Genomic DNA, 24,109 nt, shown 5'->3' with positions numbered 1-24,109 from the left:
CTGGTAATTGGCACCATGAGTATTTGCTGAATTTAATAAATGTAAGAATCAGACGATATGAACCTCATTGGAAGCTAATGAGGCTAAATAAGATAATGTCTGTAATGTGCCTCCCTCCAACTTGCATGAACAACCAGCCCTCAGCATACATGGTGGATGCAGTAGCTGTTGTTATTAGACAGACTGACCCCACATATTCACTTTACAGATGGAGAAACTGAGGCAGGAGGGGTGGCATGGTGGCAGTAGAATCAGGCATGCATCCACGGAATCATGGCACATGGACACTGCCAGCCTCTCTAGATGTCCTCAGCAGAGCAGATCAGTGGATCCAGCCAGTGGAGAGGACCCTGGCTGGGTCTCAGGCCTCTCTCTGGCCCAGCTGCTCCGGTGGCTCTTGAGGTCAGGTAGACCTTGCACACACTGTGAGCTGTGGATATTTTCTTCCTTAACTGCTTTATAAACCCGGGACTTTAAGTGGCCATTTGCAGAATTTATTCAACATTTTTCCAGGCGTTTAAGCCCATTTGGCTATTCTTGGATTTTCCTTCATGTAATTCAAGGGGGAGTGCATCTAACGTGCGGTGTCTCACGGTGCAGCCGGGGGTGTTTATTGAGTGGTCTTTGGTACATCTCGTCATGCAGTCTCCTGGTGCATCTGCAGATGCTGTGTGCCCATCGGATGGGCATTGCAGGATTTAAGTGTAGTTTGCTGGGTAGGACTGGGCAGAGGCTGGTTGTGATTGGAGAACCTGCTCTCCCGAACTGTCGGCTTGTGATTGACAGCTGTACTAAACCAATGTTCGTTAGCGGCAACAGCTGCGTTTCCTGCTGTTTGGATAGTGTGATTGCTAATATGAAAGGCTTTGGTTTTCTTGAATTTTTACATAGTCCAAGTGGCTTAAATATTAAGGCAAAGAAACAAAACACCAAAATAAATAGGTAGGTAATCTCAGTGTGGTGACAGACTCTTCAGGCAGATTCCATAAAAGAGGAGGAGACTGGCTGGTTAAACTGTCCAGCCTATGGCATAATCAAAGGCAACATCGGGGAGAAGGTAGTTTGAAAAGTTTCCCTTTGTGAAGGAATTAAAAATACAGCAGGTTGGGCTGGGGTTGGACATGTGTCTCAGTGGCTAAGAGCACTTGCTGCTCTTGTAGAGGTCCTGGGTTCAGTTCCCACATGGTGGCTCACTACTGTCTGAATCTGCAGACTCCTCCTGCTCTCTCTCTGCATGTACTCGTGAGTACAGAGACAGACAGAAAGACAGGCAGACAGACAGACAGACAGATAGTCTTGGGGGAAAGGTGGCAATTTTTCTACCATCTATTAAGATATAGTATAAAACCCAAAAAGTTATAGCATCTATAAATGTGATAGATAGTGCCCACTGTAGTGTATGGCAAACATAGGTTTAGTCTTCTACTACTACTGCTATCTTGTGATAATGGATAAAACAGCATTAGGTGGGGTTTAGTGGCACACAACTTTAATCCCAGCACTCAGGAGACAGAGGCAGGGGGAGCTCTGAGTTAGAGGCCAGCCTGGTCTACAGAGTAAGTTTCAGTACAGCCAGGGCTACACAGAGAAACTGTGTCTCTAAAAACAAAAGCAAACAAATAAACAAACAAACAGAAAACTGGCATTGGAAGCAAATAAGAAAAAGATGTTAACACTTTATTGTATTGTTTTGTTTGAGGTAGGGTCTCAGGTACCTGGGCTGGCCTTGAACTCACTATAAAGCTAAGAGTGACCTTGAACACCAGATCCTCCTGCCTCCACCCCCTGGTTCTGATATTATGGGCAGACACCATCATGCCCAGCTCTTAAATTATTTCTTAACTTAAAAATAAATGACAAGTCCGGAGAATAACAGCAGTGCACGTAACAGACTGGGAGAGAGCATCCCTAATCTAAAAGGTATATTTATATATAATTCAAAAATAAGCAATCTCTGTAATAGGACAATCCACAATGAGCATGAACAGCAGTTTGGCAAAAGAAGATACACAGAGATAAAGGAATGGCTGATTAAACAGCTGCGTGTGAGGGGCAGAAACACAGGATTAGCATTGGAGGGAGACAGTTGTCACATGCTGCTCATGGAGTTGGTTAAAACCTGTCTCTGAGGACCAGTTAACCACATCAGAAGCCCCACCAATGGTCACTGACACCGTTCCAAATTGAACAATATGTCTGCAAAATGGTACTTATTATGACAGTCTTTCTAGAGAAGACTGTCTACCATAGAGAATTAGTTACAATAGTATGGCACATCTCTGCGGTAGGATATGCCACAGATGCTAATAATAATACTAGAAAAGAAAAGGAAGCTAGCTGTGAGCTGGATTTAATTAGCATGGAAAGGAGTCACAGTGTCACCCATTAAACTTGGGCTTACACTGTGCATCATGTGGTCTCATGAAAGATAAATGCTGAGGTCAAGAAGAGCCAAGTTGAGTCCTGTCTGGACTCCGTGAAACTTTGTCTCAAAAGGATCCCCCTCTTGTAAAAAAAAAAAAAAAACTTTTGTTGTTGTTGCTTTTTAAAGATTTATTTTAATATGTGTGAGTACACTGTAGTTGTCTTCAGACACACCACAAGAGGGCATAGGACACGGTTACGGATGGTTGTGAGCCACCCTGTGGTTGCTGGGAATTGAACTCGGGATCTCTGGAAGAGCAGCCAGTGCTCTTAACCACTGAGCCATCTCTCCAGCCCTGTAAAAAATATTCTTTATTGGTTGTGTGTGTATGAGTGTTTTGTCTGTATGACTGTATGTGTACCACGTGTGTGCAGTGCCCAAGGAGGCCACAAGAGGGCATCAGACCCCCCCCTAACCTGGTATTACAACTGCCATGTGGGTGCTGGGAATTGAACTGGATACTCTGGAAGAGCAATCTGTGCTTTTAACGGTAGAGTCATCTCTCAAACTCCAAGCTCTGCTGTCTGAGGTTTCCCAAAAGCCTCCCACTTACTGAGAAGTCCCCATTCGCACTGATATGCTGAGGACTAGTGGGAGGTAGGAAGCCAACTCGAGGCTCAGATAGATGGAGAAGCTGGCCTAAGACCACAGGGCCTCAGAGCTCTCTCTGTGCCACACATCTGGTTGGTATTCTGTGTTTCTGTGCACACCAACAGCTGGGAGCTTTGCTACGGTGGAGAACAAGAGCCTTTGCTGAGCACTGCCCCCTGAACTGAGGAATCACACCCACGAGCCCATCTGATAGGCCTTAGAAACCTACTCACTCTCACATGCCCAGCAGGTTCTAGGGAAGTCCACGCCTGTATCCTGAAGGAGTAGCCAATGTCCTCTCTTACGGACTCTCAGGGATGCTGAGTGCTTAACTAGGGTCTGAGTACAGATGAGTAAACACTCAGGCTGGGCACCTAAAGCTTCCATGAGGCATGGAAATGAGCACAGTGGTACCAGATGGGGGAGGGGCAGGGTAGCCTGCAGGTCAGAATCTAACTGCTGCTTATTCCCGAGAGAGAAGACTCATACAGATGGATACATACAGGTGCCCAGATTCTACAGCTGCTGTGAGGGGGGCTGAGGAACGTGCTTGAAGGGCCTGGTAGATGGATCAGGAAGCACATGGACTCTGTGCTTTTGAACAGACCTGATAAAGGCAGTGAGTCTTGTGGGTGGAGCAGATGGATGAGGAGACTTGAGGAGATGGGGTCTGTGACATGGAGAAACTATGGGAAAAGGCTTGTATGCTCGCCGTCTATTTGGGTGGAGTCTGGAGGATCTTGAGGTCTCCTCTGAGAAACAGTTCTTTCTCATCAGTGAGCATGGGTCTGCACGGAGCATGTGTGGCAAATCCTCCCACAGCCTGCTTCCCCAGAGCCCCATCTGAACAGAGACGAAAGGCCATGTGGTCTCTGCTCTGGCAAAGTTCCCGAGGGTGCCCAGGCCAGCTCACCTCCCTGCTGGACGCTGATCCCGCTGGCATACCTTCAACCCCCGTGTTTCCATGCCTGCTGCAAGCATGGTACAGTTCCCAGGATGTGCTACCTACCACCTCCCCCCTTCCAGAAGCTCCCGAGTGCCTCCTTCCATGGCCAAGTTACCAGCTCCAGCTTCAGCAGACATACCCTCCTCTGGGGATCATGCCGGTCAGGGCCTTGGGTTGTGTCATGGCTGCCAGCCAACACCACGGCCTGCTGCATTTCAAGCTCCACAAGTCAGCAAACCTAGAAAACCAAACTCTGTTCCTTCCCTCAGGAATGTCTCTGGGAGAGCATGTCCAGCCTTGGACATTGCAGCATGATACGGTCATCTAGGAAGCACACACTGAAGAGCTAGGAATTTTTTAAAAATATATATATTTATTTCAACTTTTAAGTGTACTTCTCATGTTAGGCCTCAGCCACATGTGGGCTGTAGTCCACGTGTCAAACCAACCTGTGACTATGTCCTTCAACAGGCTCTTGAGCATTCTAACTGTGTGACCCTAGACACCAGTTCAGCTCTCGGTGCCTCACTTTCCTTACCTATGAAATGGGGACAGTGAGACTTTCCTCATCCGGATTTTAGATGCGTTTTAAATACACATGGGCTGGGGAGATGGCTCACGGGGAAGGGTGCTTTCTGAGGAGAAAGGAAACCTGGAGAGAGGCAGAAGCAAAGGCCAGGAGCTCTGGAGTGTGTTGTAAGGATGCTGTAGCTGTCCCAGCTGCTCCTAGCTGTTAGACCCGCATGTCTGCAGAGGCCGTGATGAATACGGGTTGTTTCTGAGTTGATGAGCCTGACCAGTCACCAAGAGGCCTCGGGAAAGACACTGGCATGACAAGAGTCAGGAAGGAGGGAACTTGCTGGCCAGGCCAGGGTGTTCAGGACCCGCTGATTCCTGCTCTCTCTTCAGGTCTTCACGGGAATCTTCACGGCAGAGATGACCTTCAAGATCATCGCCCTTGACCCATACTACTACTTCCAGCAGGGCTGGAATATCTTCGACAGCATCATCGTCATCCTCAGCCTCATGGAGCTGGGCCTGTCTCGCATGGGCAACCTGTCTGTGCTGCGTTCCTTCCGTCTGGTATCTGCCTGGACCCACTGTGGGAGGGGCGAGGCGGGGCGGGGCGGGGCGGGGCAGGGGTTGGAACACCTCTCTACATCCACTGTCCAGATACCCTTGCTCTGCTCTGTCACATCCTGATGATGTCAAGACATTGTTAACGGCTCCTGGGGGCCCGCCCAGTGTGAGGATGTCAGGGGGAGGTGGACACACTCCTCGGGGGGGAATCAGCTGACAGTTTCGTGACCTGTCATGTACCTCCTTAGTCCCAGCAGGAACCAGGAGTGGGGTCTCCGGCTCACAGATGAGAGACAGCACTCAGGAGACACAGTCCTCCAGAGCCATAGGTTAATAGGCACAGCCAGGTCTGTGGGTGGCTCACTCGGGACGTTGTATTTTGTAAACTTGGGAGTGCTTAGAGTACCCAGACTCAGTGGGTCTCAGATGTCGCTGAATCTGCTTGGTGGATCACATTTGGAGCTCGGAATACCTGAGGTCCAGGTGGGACTGGTGGTGCGATCAGGGACAGCTTCCTAGAGGAGGAGTGTGGCAGTTTCCGTGGGAGCAGCAGGGAAAGCCTGGGTCTAAGCTCTAATCTTGGTCCCACTCCTGTGAGCCAAGGGCCTTACAGAACTCACTTTTCCTTTGAGGACTAAAAAGAGGGCAGTAGCCATGCCAACCTTATGTGGTTATCAGAAAATCACATTAAGCCAGTTCCTCCTAAGCACAGGCCTAGGACAGCCTGGGTGCCCAATAAATACAAAGAATCCGCCATTTTTCTCTGTGCTTACTGAGAAGAAAGATGCCGCTGATTGGGTGAGTCAGATGGCTCTAGCTGGCCTAAAGTGTCTGGTGGGAACAGTTCCAAGAGAGGAAGGAAGAACCAGGCCGGAGAATCCGCTAAGAAGCTCCTGGAAATGGAGAGGTGGGCTCCGACTGGAGCCCAGCAGGCTTCCCTCAGACTGTACCAGAAATCAGCAGGAATTCCCTCAGAGAAACTAGTCGGAGTGTGCGTTAGGGGAACAGACCTTCCATGGCTTTCAGGCAAGAGCTGGGGAAATAAAAGTGTCTGTGAGAAACAGCAACCCAGATCCACCACAAAGGTGCCTTCTCTCCCTCCTTCCTCAGCTGCGGGTCTTCAAGCTGGCCAAATCATGGCCCACCCTGAACACACTCATCAAGATCATCGGGAACTCTGTTGGTGCCCTGGGGAACCTGACCCTGGTGCTGGCCATCATCGTCTTCATCTTCGCCGTGGTGGGTATGCAGCTCTTCGGCAAGAACTACTCAGAGCTGAGGCACCGAATCAGCGACTCTGGCCTGCTGCCCCGCTGGCACATGATGGACTTCTTCCACGCCTTCCTCATCATCTTCCGCATCCTCTGTGGAGAGTGGATCGAGACCATGTGGGACTGCATGGAGGTGTCTGGGCAGTCGCTGTGCTTGCTGGTCTTCCTGCTGGTCATGGTCATTGGCAACCTTGTGGTGAGTCAACCAAGCGTCTCAGGATGCACCCTGACCCCCATCCATCCCATCATCCATTTACCCCCATTTCCTTCTCTCTGGCTAGTCACTTAGTGTCCCTTAAACCATTCACCTTCCCATAAGCCTCTGATCCATCTACCCCTTCACTCTTCTGCTTGCTCATTTGCCCATTTTTTTCCTTTCTACTCAACTATCCATTCTCGTGCCTGTGCGCACACTTAGCCATCCATCTATGCAATTATCATGAGCATATCAATTCACAACTCACTTTCGTCTGTCTATGCATCAGTATGTTCACCTGTGTAGCCATCTACCCTCTTATCCATCCATCCATTCATGCATCTGTCCATCCATCCATCTGTCCATCCATCCATTCATGCATCCATCCATCTATCCATCCATCCATCCATCCATCCATCCATCCATTTATCCATCCATTCATGTGTCCATCTATCATCCATCCATTTATCTGTCCATCCATTCATCTGTCTGCCAATCCACTCATTCAGTCATCTGTCTGCCAACTTCCCATTCACACACACTCATTCATGCCTGCTCATAGACCCACCTACCCATTCATCCCACACTCATCTCTCGCCTCTCTCTACCCTCCACTCATTCCTCCACCACATCCATACTTATTCCTTTTCCATTCATCCCATATTCGGCCTACTCATACACCCCTCATTCACTACTCCCATTCATTCATTGATCCATCCAGCAACGGTCACTTAGCCGTTCACATTGACTTGGTCACTCTTCATTGTTGCATTTTGCTCGTTAATTCATCTGCACACCACCTACACCCGAAAACGTTACTCACTTGTTTTTGATTCATTCACTTGCTTATTAACTTGTCTTCCATTACCAGTAAATTACTACATGGTTTTCTACCCAGAGCAACAAGTCTTGTTAAGCATTTCTTGCAGGCCAAACATTATGGTGGTGGTTGGTGGGCTTACAGAGGGAAACATGGCCCAGCCCAAACATTCGTGGCACTCAACCAACTTGAGAGATGTAGGGAAACAACTCTCAAAAAGAAATAACTGGTCAGTGTCCCAAGGAAGAATCCGTGAGAGCCATTTCTCCCCAGCTAGGGAGGTTAAAGATGGCTTCCAGCTCAGAAGAGACAAGGCTAAAGTTAGTTATTAGCTCAGAGTGGGAACCACCTTGCTGGATAAATCTATTTGGTGACCAACACGCGACACTTGCTCAGTCTGGCCCCCCTGTGACTGCCATGTCCCTTCTGGGCAGCACAATGTCTTACCAGCACATAGGCACATTTTGGGGGTGTTTGGATCCACTTTCCAGCCTGTTGTGGAACCATAATTATGGGCTGCAGAGCCATTCCCCCTACTGGATATGTCTTCAGTATCCAGGTGCCTCGGCCAGGCCAGGGCAGGACAGGGCCCAGCAGATTAATCCCCTTCTCAGTCCCCAGACATAAAGCTCGAGGTCCCATCATCCCTCTTTGTCCCCTCAAAAGCTGCTTCTTGGGGTTGAGCCTCACTTAATCCCCTCCCTGGTCCCCAAGGGCTGCCAGACTCTTTTCTGTTCCGAAAAGAAAGAAAAAGCAAAATGCGCCGGGCGCCCAGACCGATGCCAGGCTGAGCCGCCCCTCACGCAGAGTCCTGCCATTTCTGAGCGGATCTGCCTGGGGACAAGAAGATTAGAGGCTCTGGAGGAGGGACGCTACTGCCAGCCCACGCTGCCGCCTCGGGAACTGGGCCGCTGCTGGGGCCAGCCGCGTGGGTGGAAGCGAGCTCGCTGCTGAAACGGGAAGGGACCAGGCAAGGCTGGGAGCCACACATGATTGACGGGGAAGCCCTGGAAGAAACCAGATTTCGGAAGCTGGAGACGGAGGACCTCGGGTCCCGAGTGGGTGGACAAGGCCTCCTGCCTTGCCTGAAGCTTAGACCTAGGACTCCCTTCAAAGTCAGGATTTGTGGGGCCAGGAATGGCTGAGAGATGTGGGCCACAAGGAGGAAATGCATGAACATGCAGTTTGTGTTTAGATCCGGAAGACAGAAGCCAGGGGCCAAGCTGGAGGTCAGCTCTGACAGCAGTTTTGATTAATACTGAATCCTGGTAAGGACGTGAAAAGGGTGACCAGGTGTCAGAAGTGGTCACTTCTCTGTAGAGCTGTCACAGAAGCACCTTTAGCCTTGGCTGGCTGTGGGAATGCATGTTACTTTATAATCGATGGCTTCTTCCTGAGGCCTGGTCCTCACTGTCACCACCACCTTCACCAGAATGCTCACCCTCGGTTTCCTGGCAGTTATGGTTTCCCTGCAGTGGGGTGCATCCCTGAGGGGCTTGAAAGAGATAGGGGCAACGGTTCAGAGATTCGTGTGGCCACCTGACCACAGGGTCCCTTCAGCTGGACTCTTTCCTGGGGACTAACAGGAGGCGCCTGGTGCCAGGGAATGCTTACAGGCCTACTGCCATCTTCATTACCCTCCATGGGGCCAGTCAATACACTGGTCCCAGGACGTCCATCCAGGTGTGTCACACCCCACAGTCAGTCTGAGGCATTCCCGTTCCCCATCTCCTTTCCTGCTGCGCTGTCCCTTCTCTGCTTGTTTTCCTGTGACCCTCACGTGGAAGGGTGCCAAGACCATTTTAACACAGGCAGAATGCTCTGCCAGCAGCCACGGATGCTCAACAGGTAGCGCGCCTCTGTGGGGAGCCAGAGCTAATGCCTCCTTCTTACCCAACCCTTTCAAAGCTCTTTAAGTTGGGAGTGGTTTCTCTTGAGGACCTTCTGCCTTGTCTCTAACTCCCCCACTTTCCAGGAGGGAGCCCTGGGGCCACCCTCCCCTGCTGTGCCCGCTACCTCATTCTTCAGAGGGGCTGGGTGTAGAGGCTGCTGCTGTCTGGTTAAGGCTCGTCCCCATCTCCCTGTGTAACCCCAGGCAAGCCCCTCATTGTAGCCCTCTGGATGAACAGAGCTCTCCCCATGGCCCTGAGCTGAAATACAAGGGACCTGAATCTGCACTCTGGCTGCCTGACTGAGCCTTTCGCAAAAAGAATTTTAATTCGTTTTTTTCTTTTGTAGATGAAACTTCCTTACGGAAGAGAAGGAGAGGGGTGGGTGGAGCCCAGCGTCCTGGGCTCTGTGCTTCTGAGCTGTTTGTCATCAGGAGTATTGAGTCTTAGGTCCTCAGTTTCCCCTCCAGAGCCTGGCAGTGCCTGGGTGAACTTGACCCGTTGCCTCAACAGGTCCTGAATCTCTTCTTGGCCTTGCTGCTCAGCTCCTTCAGCGCAGACAACCTCACAGCCCCTGACGAGGATGGGGAGATGAACAACCTCCAGCTGGCCCTGGCTCGCATCCAAAGGGGCCTTCGCTTTGTCAAGCGGACCACCTGGGACTTCTGCTGCGGGCTCCTGCGGCGGCGACCTAAGAAGCCCGCGGCTCTTGCCACCCACAGCCAGCTGCCCAGCTGTATCGCCGCTCCCAGGTCCCCACCACCCCCAGAGGTGGAGAAGGCGCCCCCAGCCCGCAAGGAAACACGGTTCGAGGAAGACAAGCGGCCGGGCCAGGGCACCCCTGGGGATACCGAGCCTGTGTGTGTTCCCATCGCAGTGGCTGAGTCAGACACTGATGACCAGGAAGAGGATGAGGAGAACAGCCTTGGCACGGAGGAGGAAGAGTCCAGCAAACAGGTCAGCCATCTCCCCACCCGTCCTGACGGGACAGCCACCTGCTTGTATGGAGTCCAGAGAGCAGCTCCTAGCCTCACCCAGACTACCTCAGCAATGACACGGGGAGAGAGGAAGCCCCACGGCAGCTGGCCCCTCAGAAGGTGCCAACTCCAGCTTGTCCGTTTATGCCGTTAGTTAGTATTCATCCCTGGCTGACCTTACAGCCAGGGAACATGAGGCATAGCTCAGTATTCTTGATGAATACTTCCACCCCCACCCCCAGCTCTGCACATTGTCCAGCACCAGGACCAGCAGAGACAGATGTCCGGGAGAGAGAGGGCTACAGTTTGGTGTCCTTGCCACCCTCTCCTCCCCTCCTCCCATGACTGAGGCTAATTCTGAGATTTAAAAATAAGTATCCCTGAGATGGAGGTGTCGGAGACACCACTATCTTATCTCTCAACCTGTTACTTTTAACACTTAGGACCAGGGTCTGGCTAAGGCAGGGTGTCTGTCCCTCAGGTTTCCCTTGACCTGAGCTGGGCTCCGTATAGCTCCTGAGGTCCCTCGGTCAGGCGTAACCAGGTCCCCTCCATGTTGGTGGCCCTTCCTGACTGCTTCCTTAGCTAGCAGTAGCTGGGCCCAGCTCCGGGGTTCTGCTTTCTCCTGCCTCAGTTGGCCTTGTTGTAGGGGCGGTTGAGGGAGGGAGGGCTGGGATTATAGGACCACAGCTTCCGGTGTCTCCTGCACAGGAGATGAGAATTGGTTTCTGGCTGTTCCTTCTCTTCCTCGTCCCCTGGGACCAGAACAAACATGCCTGTGCACTTGTGCGGGTGCACGTGTGTGCATGAGTATGCTTGAGCGTGAGCGTGGGCGTGTGTGTGCTCGTGTGTGTGTGTGTGTTTGTGTGTGTGTGTGTGTGTGTGTGTGTGTGTGTGTGTGTGTGTGTGTGTGTGTGTGTGTGTGTGTGTGAATCGGTCCAGGCTAACTGCAGTATCTTCAGACTTTGAGAAGTCAGAGCATCCTCCTGAGGAGAGTTGATAGCAATCATAAGATGGGTATCGAGGGCCAGCTGCTCCCTTTCAGGGAGTCTTAAATATGCTGAGCTTTGGCTACGGGTCCTTTGCCCATACTTACCAGGAACCTCTCACTTACTGACCCAAGTCAGCAGAGGATGGGACCTTTAGTAGGTGGAGGTTCATGAAGAGGCCAGGAAGCAGTGGGCAGGGGCTGCAGCCCACAAGACTAGGGCCCTGGAGACCCCCTGCCCGGGTGTCTGGGCTCTGCTCATGGGGTCTTTTCAGCAGGAATCCCAAGTTGTGTCTGGTGGCCACGAGCCCCCCCAGGAGCCCAGGGCCTGGAGCCAGGTGTCAGAGACCACATCCTCTGAAGCCGAGGCCAGTACGTCTCAGGCAGACTGGCAGCAAGAGCGGGAAGCGGAGCCCCGGGCCCCGGGGTGCGGTGAGGTAACAGTGGGGTCTGCTGCTGGGGCCAGGGTCAGGCTGTGAGGGGCCGCAGCACTGGCTACGTTTACCAAGGGAAACCAGAGCAAGTGTGTCACGGGCAGCATGGAGATGGTTGCAGAGAAGAGGGTGGGAAGCCAATGTCCTGACAGGGAGAGATGGTGTCCATCCCAGCTCAGGACTCTGAGGCCCGACTAAGCCAGTCCATCCACGTGTTCACCCTTCTCACGCTTTGCCCTTGTGTTCTTGTGCTGATCGGCAAGCGTTTGTCCTGTGACTTTCCGTGTCCAAAGAGGGCTTGGATGATCTTCAGAACAGACCTCCCCACATCTGTCAACTGATGCCTCCTCCCTGTGTTCCCTGCAAAGATTACAAAGAGGGGATGGGGCATCTCAGCCTGTTATCAGGAATTACCGTGGCCACAAAAAGACTTTACTTTGAATTAACTGCCACACACTTGGGAGCTTTTGTGTTTAAAAAAAAAAAATCCACACTTTTTGTTTCTCTTGAAAACTTGAGAGTGGTACTACCCTACTGTAGACAGGAGGTAGCCATTCCCCAGCCTGCCCGATTGCATGTGTGACCTGCCTGGCTTCCTCCGCAGAGCCTCCAAGCCAAGGGCTAACCAACTGCGCTGTTCAGCCTCACTTGCTTCAAGCATGTGGAAAGGAAGTCATGTGCTCAGAGAGTGCCGGGTGACCTCCGTCCTCAGCCCAGTGCTTGGGACTTTGGTCCTAGTGTAAGACAGGCCCCAGGATGCTCCACCGTCGTGACTGATCTTGGAGCATGAGGCCCTGGTGACTGTCCTCACCATGGGGGTTGGCCTTCTCCCTAGATGGCCTAACACTTGACTTGGGTTAGGAGGACCCGGGATCCTAAGCCTCAGGAGAGAGTGTGAGCTTTGTGGCTTCTTCCCTTCAGGTGTTTGTGGTCTGGGGAGAGGAGGCGAGAAAAATGCCGTGGTGTTCCCGAGGAAAGGACTTCTTCCAGGCTGGGCCTGTAGCTGGGTTGGTAGAGGGCTTGCATAGTGCACCCCTAGCACTGCATAAACTGGGAGTATCGGCCTACAGTTGTAATCCCAGTGCTTGGGAAGTAGAGGCCGGAAGATCAGAAGTTCAAGGTCAACAGCAGCTGCAGTGAATTCCTGTTTCTGACAGAAAGGAACAGGGAGGGAGAGGAAAGGAGCTTCCTCCCTCCTGCAGTAGGATCCTGAGAACTCCATGACCACCCTCTGGGCCATGCTCAGCTCTGAGCCTGCAAAACCCCAGCTGGATAGCCAGCGCATGGGCCAGGAGACGGAGCCCTACCCCTCTGGCCACTCCAAGCAGGCTGTCCCCTCCCCTGAGACTTAGTCGCTGAGACCACAAACCTCAGAAGTGACAAGTAACAGGAGGTACAGATGTGGGCATGGGGATTCATCCCAGGAAGGGGAAAGAAGGCAGCAGGGACCAGAGCCAGGCTCCAGCATTCAATCAAGAGCCTAGGCTGGCCGCGGGCAGCCAGCTGAGAGGAGAGTGAGACAGGGTAGAAGCAAGTCGGTGGGGGATGAGGGGTCCTTTCTTTATGGAGGCTCTCCTGACTCTTCTGTCATTAAGTTCTGTTCCCCAGAAACAGAGGTAGGGACGGGGACTTCTGTGTAAATGACTTGTAGAGGCAGTGCACCCTAGAGAGGCCAGGAAGGACACAAGAGAAGCATATTTGGAGAAGAAAGGAGCTAGACCAAGGCCAAGAGCAGGTTTGACTTCAGCGTGTGCTAGTGGGGAGCTACAGAGCATCAAACTGGACCCCCTGCGCTGTCCCACATTAAGGCTGAGGTGACTACCCAAGGGCCAGTCCACTGGCTAAGCTGGAGGAGGGGCCGGCTAAGCCTCAGGTTTCACGGTGGCGGGACAGGGTGTTCTACCTACTCACAGGCATGTGACATTGCCCTCAGCCACAAGGCACAGACACTCACAGGCCGTCATATGTCCTTCCTACAGCAGAGGTCCTCACCCTTCCTGAGGCTTCGACCCTTTGATACAGTTTCTCATGTGGTGGTGACCCCCACACACACACCAGAAAATCATTTCGTTGTTACTCTGTAACTATAATTTTGCCACCCTTTGATTCAGTTTCTCATGTAGTGGTGACCCCCCCACACACCAGAAAAATCATTTCGTTGTTACTCTGTAACTATAATTTTGCTACTGTTATCGATCCTAATGTGAATTTTGTGGGCAATAGAGATTTGCCGAGGGGGTTGCAACCCAAAAGGTTGGAAACCACTGACCTGGGACCTCCCTGGGAACCAAGCAAGTTCTCAAGGTCTAGGGCCAGGGAGGGAAGGTTCCAGCACTTTCTCTGCCCCAGTTGTAGCGTGTGTGAGGTGAGCGGGATGCATGTTCTGCTGCTGGCATGTTCTCTGTATGTCTGACCTGCTGCTGTGTGCCCGCGTCTTGGTTTTGATTCTGTTCTGGATAATGTGTCTGGGTACTAATGGGTGATTCCCTAGTCCCCGCCATTTTGTCTGTCTTGTCCAAGCTAGATGTGTTCCTTCCTCTGAGTTCTCAAAAATCCCTCACTCCGGCACACCCCAGCCCTAAACCCCACACGCCAGAACCACAGACCCAGGAGTCCTGAATCCCAGACTCCACTCCACCCTCCCTGAGTGGCTCTGTGGCAGACATTGAGACACCTCCACCTCAGAGTCACGGGTGTGCAAAGAGGGAGCCATCTGCACTCAACCTAGGCTTACCCCAGATGCTAGGCTGGAGCTGGAGGCTGGTCCTCAGCCCACACCATCCCTCCCCTCCCCTCCCCCACAGACTCCCGAGGACAGTTACTCCGAGGGTAGCACCGCTGACATGACCAACACCGCAGACCTCCTGGAGCAAATCCCAGACCTCGGGGAGGACGTCAAGGACCCAGAGGACTGCTTCACTGAAGGTACCGGGCAGCTCTCGGCCACACCCAGAGGGGACAGGAGACCCAAGAGTTCCCCAGCACCCGGGCCGTGCTCACCCTGAGCTGGAGTCTGCTTCCCTTTACCATTCCCCTGTGATGTGGGTCATAGTGGGTCTGCCCATGGTGCAGGGCTGGACAGTATCCCTGAGGGACGATAGCCCCGTGCTTGTGGTATGGCAGGCACGTGTGAGCTAGTTTAACCCAGGTCCACCATGTCCTGCACATGGAGTCTTTCCCTGTCTACCCAAGTGTCTGGTATATGGCCATGTTGGTGACTGACATCGCACCTTTGTGAATGGGCACATTTGGACAGTAACTGTGGTTCTCCATCACAGGCCGCTGCAGTGTTGGTGGTCACGTAGGGATCCACCATTCCCAAGGGGGTAGATCATGGGAGATGAGTGTTTCCAGAGTTCATTTCCTAAGGGGAACAGGCTGGCACCCATGCCATCCCCAGCCCTGCCCCCTGCTCAGTCCAGCCAGCATCCTCACAGAGTGTTTGCTGAGTGTGTGGCTTTGCAGAGAGCGCCCACAGATCTCCCCACTCTGTCACCATACCATGTACCCCATCGCCCCAACCTTTCGGTCATCCCCTCAGACAGGCGGCCTTCTGCCGTCAGACCGAAGTGTTCACGGGCCTGTCGCCCTCCCCCCCCCCCCCCCACAGGCTGCGTCCGACGTTGTCCTTGCTGCATGGTGGACACGACGCAGGCCCCAGGGAAGGTCTGGTGGAGACTGCGCAAGACCTGCTACCGCATAGTGGAGCACAGCTGGTTCGAGACTTTCATCATCTTCATGATCCTGCTCAGCAGCGGAGCGCTGGTACCTCCTGGGGATGCGGGGGACGGGCAGGGAGGGCTACAAGAAGAAAGGAGGGCCGGAGCAGGAAGGAGACACCTCCAGCTAGCGCACCTGGTCAGAAAGTGGGGCGCACCTCTCTTGATGTGCTCCCCAGGCCCCTTGGAGCAGAGCAGGCTCAGAAATCCAACATGCACAGCGGCTACGCAGGCCGGAGCAGAGGGGCTGACCCCTGCCCTGTGCCCGGCCCAGTGCCTTATTCCATGAAAGGGAAATTATTTCCTCTGGGTCTCCATCCTCCCGCGTTGGTGCTCATCCACCGGCCCCTGCATCAGACATGCTGCCAGGCCATTAAACCACAGCCATGACTGACTGGGCATGGCGGCTCTGCACTACCTGTGCCTTCCGTGAGGGTCACAGGCTGAGCCGTGTGGTTCACACGTCGTCACGTTCTGTGAGTGCATCAGCTTCTATGGACACACCCATCACTCACCCCCAACATTCAAAAGCCCCAGGTCTGGTGTGTGAACTCAGGCAGATGTGACTTTAACCTTTTGTTTATTCGATGGTCTTTTCCAAGCCCTCTGTGTCTGGCCTCAGGATCTTCTACTCTACTTGGAGAAACCAGATTCTACCAGTTTGAGAGGTCAAAGATGAGCACGAGGTAGAAACAGAGTGGGAATGGAAGGGAGGACTCTTGAGTGGTGAGGACACGTGGAGGAGAGGCAGCTAGGGAGGACTCCCTGGAGTAAGCATGGAGGACTCACGGTGGAGGACAGCCAAGGAGGAGCAGTGAGACCCTCTAGAAAATTCCCATCTGGCTTACAGGCACAAGCTCTGGGCCTATAGGCCTTCTACAAAGATGGGTCAGGCCTGAGATGGTTGAGGGAGGGGCCAATGAACAGGGAGTAACTCAGAGGAGGTGGGGAGCAGACACGTGTGTTGTTGGCAACAGAAGAAGGAGCACTGTGTGAGCCCCTCCCTGCTTTAGAGTGGGCCTGGAGCCATGACTTGCAGCCGGCCCCGCTGTTTTACCATCTGCAGCCAGAGCCAAGGCTCCGTAGGCTTCAGAGAAGTATGGCTTGACAATATGTTAACAAGTTTTGTTTTTAAACAGCCACAAACAAGGGCAGCCAGAGCCGTTTAGTCTGGGCTGTGGGGGAAGATCTTAGGCTGGCATAAGTGAGGAGGAGTTTTGGCAAGCAGCTGGTGAATTTAACCAGGGTAGTCAGCCAAGCACTGTTGCTGAAAAACCACGTCAATGATATACTGGGGAAAAGAAGTCTGTGTGTGTTGTTGAAAGTTATAGACTTGCTTAAGAGAAAGCAAACAGTATTCCTTCCAAAGTGCTGAGGGGAGAAATTTAAGAAAACAGAGACCTTATTGAAAGAGAGAAAGAAAGAAAGAAAGAAAGAAAGAAAGAAAGAAAGAAAGAAAGAAAGAAAGAAAGAAAGAAAGAAAGAGAGAGAGAGAAAGGAAGGAGAGAGAGAAGGAAGGAAGAGAGAAAGAAAAAGGAGGGAAAAAAAGAGGAAGTATATAAAAAATAAAAAAATATTAGACAGCCAAGCAAGATCAAGTATATTTTAATAATAAATGTAACTGGATAAAATTCACTTTCTAAAAGGAAAAGGACTCTGATCTTAAAAAAATTATCAGCCATGTGCAAGAAACTGACTCAAAAATACTAAACATAAAACAAAATTTAAGCTGGTTGAATTCCTTTATCCAAAATGCTTGGGTCTAGAAGTGTTTCTGATCTTAGGGGTTTGGGCATTTGAGACCATTTGCATAAAAGTACCAGTTGAACGGCCTAAGCCCAAATTTCATGAATGCTCATATCTGGAATTTTGGTGTCATATTAGCTCTCCAAAAGTTTCAAATTTCATACTTTTTTGCATTAGGGATACATATTTTATACTTTTCTCCTTGATGCCTGATCAAAAGCACCTTAAGGGAGGAAGGCCTGCTTTGAGTGGGGGGGTCACACAGTGAGAGCTCACAGTCAGTCCATCACAGCAGGGAAGGCCTGCTTTGGGGGGGGGGTCACACAGTGAGAGCACACAGTCAGTCCATCACAGCAGGGAAGGCCTGCTTTGGGGAGGGTCACACAGTGAGAGCACACAGTCAGTCCATCACAGCAGGGAAGGCCTGCTTTGGGGGGGTCACACAGTGAGAGTGCACAGTCAGTCCATCACAGCAGGGAAGGCCTGCTTTTGGGGGGGGTCACACAGTGAGAGCACACAGTCAGTCCATCACAGCAGGGAAGGCCTGTTCTGGGGTCACACAGTGAGAGCACACAGTCCATCACAGCAGGAAAGGCCTGCTTTGGGGTCACACAGTGAGAGCGCACAGTCAGTCCATCACAGCAGGGAAGGCCTGTTCTGGGGTCACACAGTGAGAGCACACAGTCAGTCCATCACAGCTGGGGAGGCATGGTCTGGAGCACATCTGGGCTGATACAGAGGCAGAGAGAGGTGGCTTTGGGCCTTCATCATGCCTTTTCTTCTCCCCACCCCCAACCTATGGGAATCAGTCCACTCACTTAGAGTGAACAGGTTAACTGCTTAGTTAACCTTATCTGGAAACACACTCACAGATGTGACCAGGTGCATTTTTATGGTAAAATCAGGTCAGTTTAACAATGAAGATAGTGTGTGTGTGTGTGTGTGTGTGTGATGTATGTCCGTGTACATGGATATGCACATACGTGTCTGTGTACCTCTCTGTGTGTATCTATGTCTATGTCCACACGTGTGCAGGAGTCACTGGAGGTCAGAAGGGCTTGTCAGATCCCCCTGGAGTCCCCTGTGATAGTGAGCTGCCCAGTGCGGGTGCTGGAAACCAAACCCTAGTCCTCTACACAATTATTTCATGCTTATAATTCTCCAGCCGCCACGTGAAAATGTTTGACTAATGATGAAATTATTTTCTTCTCTCAGAACCAACTATTTTCTCTCCCATTAACAGACATGGCAACAGAAGTCAGGGCATTTTTGTTGGTGTATTAATATTAAACAATGTTTAATTTGAAGTAAAAAGCTTGAGATAAGACAATGAAGGCCTCAACCTACAGTTAAAGTACAGCTGCTGGGGCCGGAAAGGTGGCCCAGCAGTTAAGAGCACGCATTGCTCTTACAGAGGGCGTCCGTCCCTGTCCCCACAAACATGATGTGACTCACAGCTGCCTGTCACTCCAGCTTCAGAGGACTCAACAGCTCTGGCCTCTATGGATACCTGCTTCCACATGCATATACCCCCACCACATATAAGTAAAATGCATCTAGAAATGCAGTGTTGGAGCAAAAGAGATGGCTCAGCAGTTAAGAGCACTGGCTGCTCTTCCAGACGACCTGGGTTCGATTCCCTACACCTACATGGGAGCTCACAACTGTCTGTAACTCCAGTCTCGGGGGACATGCTGCCCTTTTCTGGCCTCCATGTGCACCAGGCAAACACATGTTACATAGACACACTCGATTAAAACAGCCATACACATAAAAATAAATACATTAATTTTTTAAAACTTAAAATATATTATGACTATTTCTTGGGACTGCATAGCATTTAAACCTAAAGCAAAAAACTGCTAGAGGAAAAATAGGGGAAAAGGCAATCAGGTGCTCTGGTACTGAACTGTCCCTGCGGTCGGCTTGTGACAGATCAAGTAGAAAAAGCAAGACAGCGAAAGACATATATATAAAAGAGAGAGAGAGAGTGAATAATTAACACTTAAGTAGAACTGCATACGAGGCACTGTCTTAAATGTTTCATAAATATTAATTTCAGTTAATTATCACTGAGACCTGGGAGATGAGCAACACTGTTAAAACAGTGCTGCAGATAAAGACGCTGCTATAAACACCAAACTAGAGGTCAGGGATGCTCTGCCTGGACCATGCAAGCTTTCCCTTGACCCCTAGCACAGAGATAGATAGATAGATAGATAGATAGATAGATAGATAGATAGATAGATAGATAGATACGTTCATACATACATACATACACACACCAGGTGACCTACACACACACCAGGTGACCACCACACACACACCAGGTGACCTCCACACACACACCAGATGACCTTCACACATACACCAGGTGACCTCCACACATACACCAGGTGACCTTCACACATACACCAGATGACTTCCACACACACACACACACCAGGTGACTTCCACACATACACACCAGGTGACCTTCACATACACACCAGGTGACCTACACACACACACACACAAACCAGGTGACCTCCACACATGCCAGAGGATGCACACTCACAACCCCTCTCCCACTCAGTTGTCAGTCAATTAATAAAATTGTTTAAAAATTATAAATGTAAGGACAAGACAATCCTGCGCAAACCAAAGGATGTGGTTAATGAAATAAAAATACAAATTAATGAATTGGAAAGTAAATAGCCACTTGCCATAAAAATCTATAGCTAATCCCTTGAAAATATGATCAGAAATCACTAGCTAATCTAATTTCTCATGTTTCTCAGGATAGAGTCTATCAGTCTGAGAGAAGAAAATAACTCCATTGGTATCTAAAATGTTCAGACGTGAAGGCTAGAGAGATGGCCCAGGGGTTAAGAGCGTGCAGTGCTCCTGTGCAGGACCGGAGTTGGGTTCCCAGCGCACATACGGGGCGGCTCACAGGCACATGTGACTCAGAGAGATCTGATGTCCTTCTCTGGCCTTAATGAGCACCTTGTACACATACGCACACACGCACGTGCTGGAAGGGAGGGACAGATGGATGGAGGGAGAGAAGGAGGGAGGGCAGGAAGGCCTGAGGGAAATGCTCATTGTTTAATATTCTGGTAGAGAATCTATGTTCAGTTCCCAGCACTCACAGGACCACCCTGTAACTCCCATCTCATGGGATCTGATGCCCTCTGCTGGCCTCCTTGAGCACTGCATACACGATATACATACATGCAGGCAGGCAAAGCATTTATATATGTAAAATAAGAGTAAATATTTAAGAAAAAGAAAAACTAAATAAAGATTATAATGTCTGAAGAATATGGAGAGCACATATACCTGTCAAAACTAAATCTGGTTTCATAACGTTCAAGAATATTGAAAAGAAGACATGCCAGTTTTCAGACCTCAGATACTCAGAAAAAATGGTGCAAGAATCTGGTAGAATGCAAGTGGGATCCAGTAGCAGATTTTAAAGATTAGCTATATCACATGTATACTCTAAGATGTCAAAATGCTGGTATGTCCCAGAATCTATTTCTGTGAGTAGAAAACAGATAACACACAATTATTTAATCGAGGGAATAAAACCCAACACTGAAAGATATAAAACATTTCTTTATTTTACTGAAAAACTCAGCTTCTGCCATCATTAGAGATAAATCACTTGAAACATTTTCATTAAAGTTAAGAATATAGAAAGAGTCATTTAATTGCTCTCCAGCTATTAATCATTATCTAATAGTGATCTTCAGGTACTTACCAGGATGATTAATTAGGTATATGAAAGAAAAATTGGTGACTATAAAAGCAAGAATTGAGGCCAGGCAATGGTGGTGCACACCTTTGATCCCAGCATCCAGGAGGCAGAGGCGGGTTGATCTCTGAGTTGGGGCCAGCCTGGTCTACAGAGCAAGGAAGGGAAGGGAGGGAGGGAGGGAGGGAGGGAGGGAGGGAGGGAGGGAGGGAGGGAGGGAGGGAGGGAAGGGGAGGGAAGGAAAGGAAGGAGGGAAGGAAGGAAGGAAGAGAGAGAGAGAGACCGGGAAGAAGAGCAAGAATTTAAAATGAGGCCGGGAGATGGTGTGGGGTGGGGCAGGGGTTGAGTTTGCCACATTAGAACCGGGACCTGAGTGTGAATCCCTCCCCTGAGTGTGAAGTCGGATGTGTTGACACACATCTATAATCCCAGCACTTAGCAGGATGGGAGGTGGAGACAGGAGAGCCCCTGCACACCTAGCCTGCTGCACACGAAGCAAATTAGAAACTCTGTCTCAAATAAGATGGAAGGTAAGCATTGACCCAGGGTTGTCTGACTGACCTCCACATGCATGAACTGCTCACACATGTGAGCAAGCACATACATGGCATGCACACAAAAGACTTAAAAAAAAAAGCAATCATAAAAGAACCAGAGAGGGGGCTGGAGAGATGCCTCTCATCGGTTTAGAGCATTGACTGCTCTTCCAGAGGTCCTGAGTTCAAATCCCAGAAACCACATGGTGGCTCACAATTATCTGTACCGAGATTTGACTCCCTCTTCTGGAGTGTCTGAAGACAGCTACAGTGTACTACATATAATAAACAAACAAACAAACAAACAAATCTTCAACAAAATAAACAATAAAAAACAAACAAAACCCAAACCCTGGCCAACTGAAAAGCAGGATACAAAGAGCCGCTGCGGCTGATCCCGTTTTATGTACGTGGGAAAGGCTATAGCTTCTCTGCTATTTCTTAGTTTCCTGTTGTTAAAAATGACACCAAAAAATATCACTGGGAACAGATATAACAGAAATGTATCAGAGAGGGCTGTTAGTAAGTATAACGGCTTGCAAGACATGAGAAAAAGACAAACAGACTCCACCCCGCTGTGGTCTGAGGTAAGAAGGCTCTAGAGCAGTCGACGGACAGTTAATTCTGGGCTGGAGAGAAGGCTCAGGAAGGAAAAGCTGCCACCAAGTCTGAGGGCCTAAGTTACCGCCCCTCCCCCTCACTCCCCCACCTCTAGCCCACGTGGTGGAAGGAGACAACCAGGTCCCTACTCTTGACCTCTGACCTTGACACCTGTGCTATGGCCTGCCCATGTCCCAACCCCACAAACAAATAAAAGTAACACTCTTTTAAAAAATGAAATAGTACTACATTCTAATAATGATTTTGAATGAACTTGATAAAATATCACTAAAATTTATCTTCAAAATCACCCCAAACAAAACAAACAAACCAAAAAGGTCACGGAGACAGCAACCCAGGAACAGCAGGGGGAGTGGGTGTGGCCGAGGAACAGCAGAGGGGAGCGGGTGCGGCTCAGTGACCAATAGTCTGGAAACAGGTCAGGTCCTAGGTTCCATCCCAGCACCAGAGGAACAAAAACAAAAAACAAAAAACAAAAACAAAAAACCAAAACCTAACACCAGAAAGGGTGGGGTAGATCTACGTAAATAGAGAAATGTCACACACAGTAAGATTGACTTCTGATTGGTGGATTTTGTGTGGACTTTTTAATAAAATGTTGGAGCAGTGACAAACCACTGAGAAAAGTTTATTAAAATACATATTTACTCTTTACCAAATATATATTAGATTTTTTTTTTTGAAATCACAATATAAACCATCAAACTTTAAAAAAGGAGGAAAGGAGAGAATTCCTTTTTCTGGTCTCAGAATAGGTGAGGACTTTTTTAAAACAGGGTTTCTTTTCCGTGTTTGGTTGTTTTGCCTGAGTGCATACATGTGCACCAGGTGTGTGCCCAGAGCCTGAGGAGGCTAGAAGTGAGTATCAGATCCCCTGGAAGTGGGGTTATAGACTACCATGTTTGTGCTGGGACTCGAACCCAGGTCCTCTGGAAGTACAGCCAATGCTCTTAACCGCTGAGCCATCTCTCCAGGCCCCAGGCGATGGCTTTCTTAACACTGAACCAAAGATTATGCTAAGTGAACATTATAACCAGTGATATCACTATATTAGATATGTGGAAATGCACATTTAGCATAGCAAACAGGACTTAGAGGGCACACAGCAGACTAGAATAGAGTGCTCCGTGGATGGAGTGCCAACTGATCTCTTCTGGGCTTGCTCACAGTCTGTCCCCAGACCACACCTTAGTTCTGACATCAGGAATCTAGAACTGCACCCTCAACAAATCAACATGCTGTTGGCGTTAGTACTACTCGTGGTTAAGGCGCAGCCTCCGAGAAGGCTGATGGGAATTTAATGTATTCATGTTAGTGAGCAAAGGTTGAGAGCCATTGCTGGAAATGACTTTGATGGAAAAAGTAATCTCTTTGGTTTTCTTATTTGGTTCATTAGGGTTTTGTTTTTGTTTTTTAAAGGATTATTTTACAATTTTACTGCATTGGTTTGCGTGCACACACTCCATGGAGAACTTGCAGTAAGTTTCATCTCGTAGCTCCCAAGGATCTCAATCGCCTATACCCTCTGAGCCATCTTGTTCAGCCCAGTTGGCTGGTTTTTGAGACAGGGTCTCACCATGTAGCCCCTTGTTTGTTTGGCAAGCCTCCTCTCTCAGCCAGCCCAAGTTCTGGTGTTACACCCAGCTTTTCACTTTTCTCGAAGAGGATCTAAGTTCAAGTCTCATGTCTCGAAACCGACTGTAACTCCAACTCCAAGAGATCTGACGCCATCTTCTGGCCTCAGTGGGTGTTGCACTTACATGCACCTACACATAAACACACGATTAAAAGATAAAAACAATTTAAATCCATTTCAAAGCAAATGTTTGATGTATCCAATAAAACCACACTCGGCGTATGTGTGCATACATGTACGTACAAGATTTCTCTCAATGTATGGTATCTGAATGCTTGCACCCGGTCCAGTATGTTCATGAAATTGGAAATGTCAATTTTGATCATTTCTAGGGTGTGGTGTGTGTGTGTGTGTGTGTGTGTGTGTGTGTGTGTGAGAGAGAGAGAGAGAGAGAGAGAGAGAGAGAGAGAGAGAGAATTTATGTAGGGCTCTAGAGCTTGAACCCAGAGTTTATGCATGCTTTTTACTGAGCTATATCCCCAGGCCTTGTTT

At 49.9% G+C, this 24,109-nt stretch overlaps 1 protein-coding gene across 6 annotated transcripts in view; it reads left to right on the top strand.

Annotated features, from left to right (window-relative positions):
• Scn5a (sodium channel, voltage-gated, type V, alpha) overlaps positions 1 to 24,109 on the top strand; it is a 95,627-nt gene that overhangs the window by 51,508 nt on the left and 20,010 nt on the right. For 4 of the 6 annotated variants that reach the window (XM_006511997.1, XM_006511993.1, NM_021544.4 and 1 more), the window contains 6 exons: positions 4,872 to 5,045; positions 6,153 to 6,509; positions 9,732 to 10,175; positions 11,459 to 11,620; positions 14,422 to 14,542; positions 15,228 to 15,382. In XM_006511997.1, the coding sequence (XP_006512060.1) occupies positions 4,872 to 5,045; positions 6,153 to 6,509; positions 9,732 to 10,175; positions 11,459 to 11,620; positions 14,422 to 14,542; positions 15,228 to 15,382 (1,413 nt within the window). The remainder of the gene's footprint in view (positions 1 to 4,871; positions 5,046 to 6,152; positions 6,510 to 9,731; positions 10,176 to 11,458; positions 11,621 to 14,421; positions 14,543 to 15,227; positions 15,383 to 24,109) is intronic. The other 2 variants (XM_006511995.1, XM_006511996.1) reach the window with 2 other exon arrangements.

The sequence above is a fragment of the Mus musculus genome, chromosome 9 (genome assembly GCF_000001635.26).
Source record: "Mus musculus strain C57BL/6J chromosome 9, GRCm38.p6 C57BL/6J".
NCBI lineage: Eukaryota > Metazoa > Chordata > Mammalia > Rodentia > Muridae > Mus > Mus musculus.
Note: the sequence above shows the minus strand (reverse complement) of the source record. Positions and strands in the feature narration are given on the sequence as shown.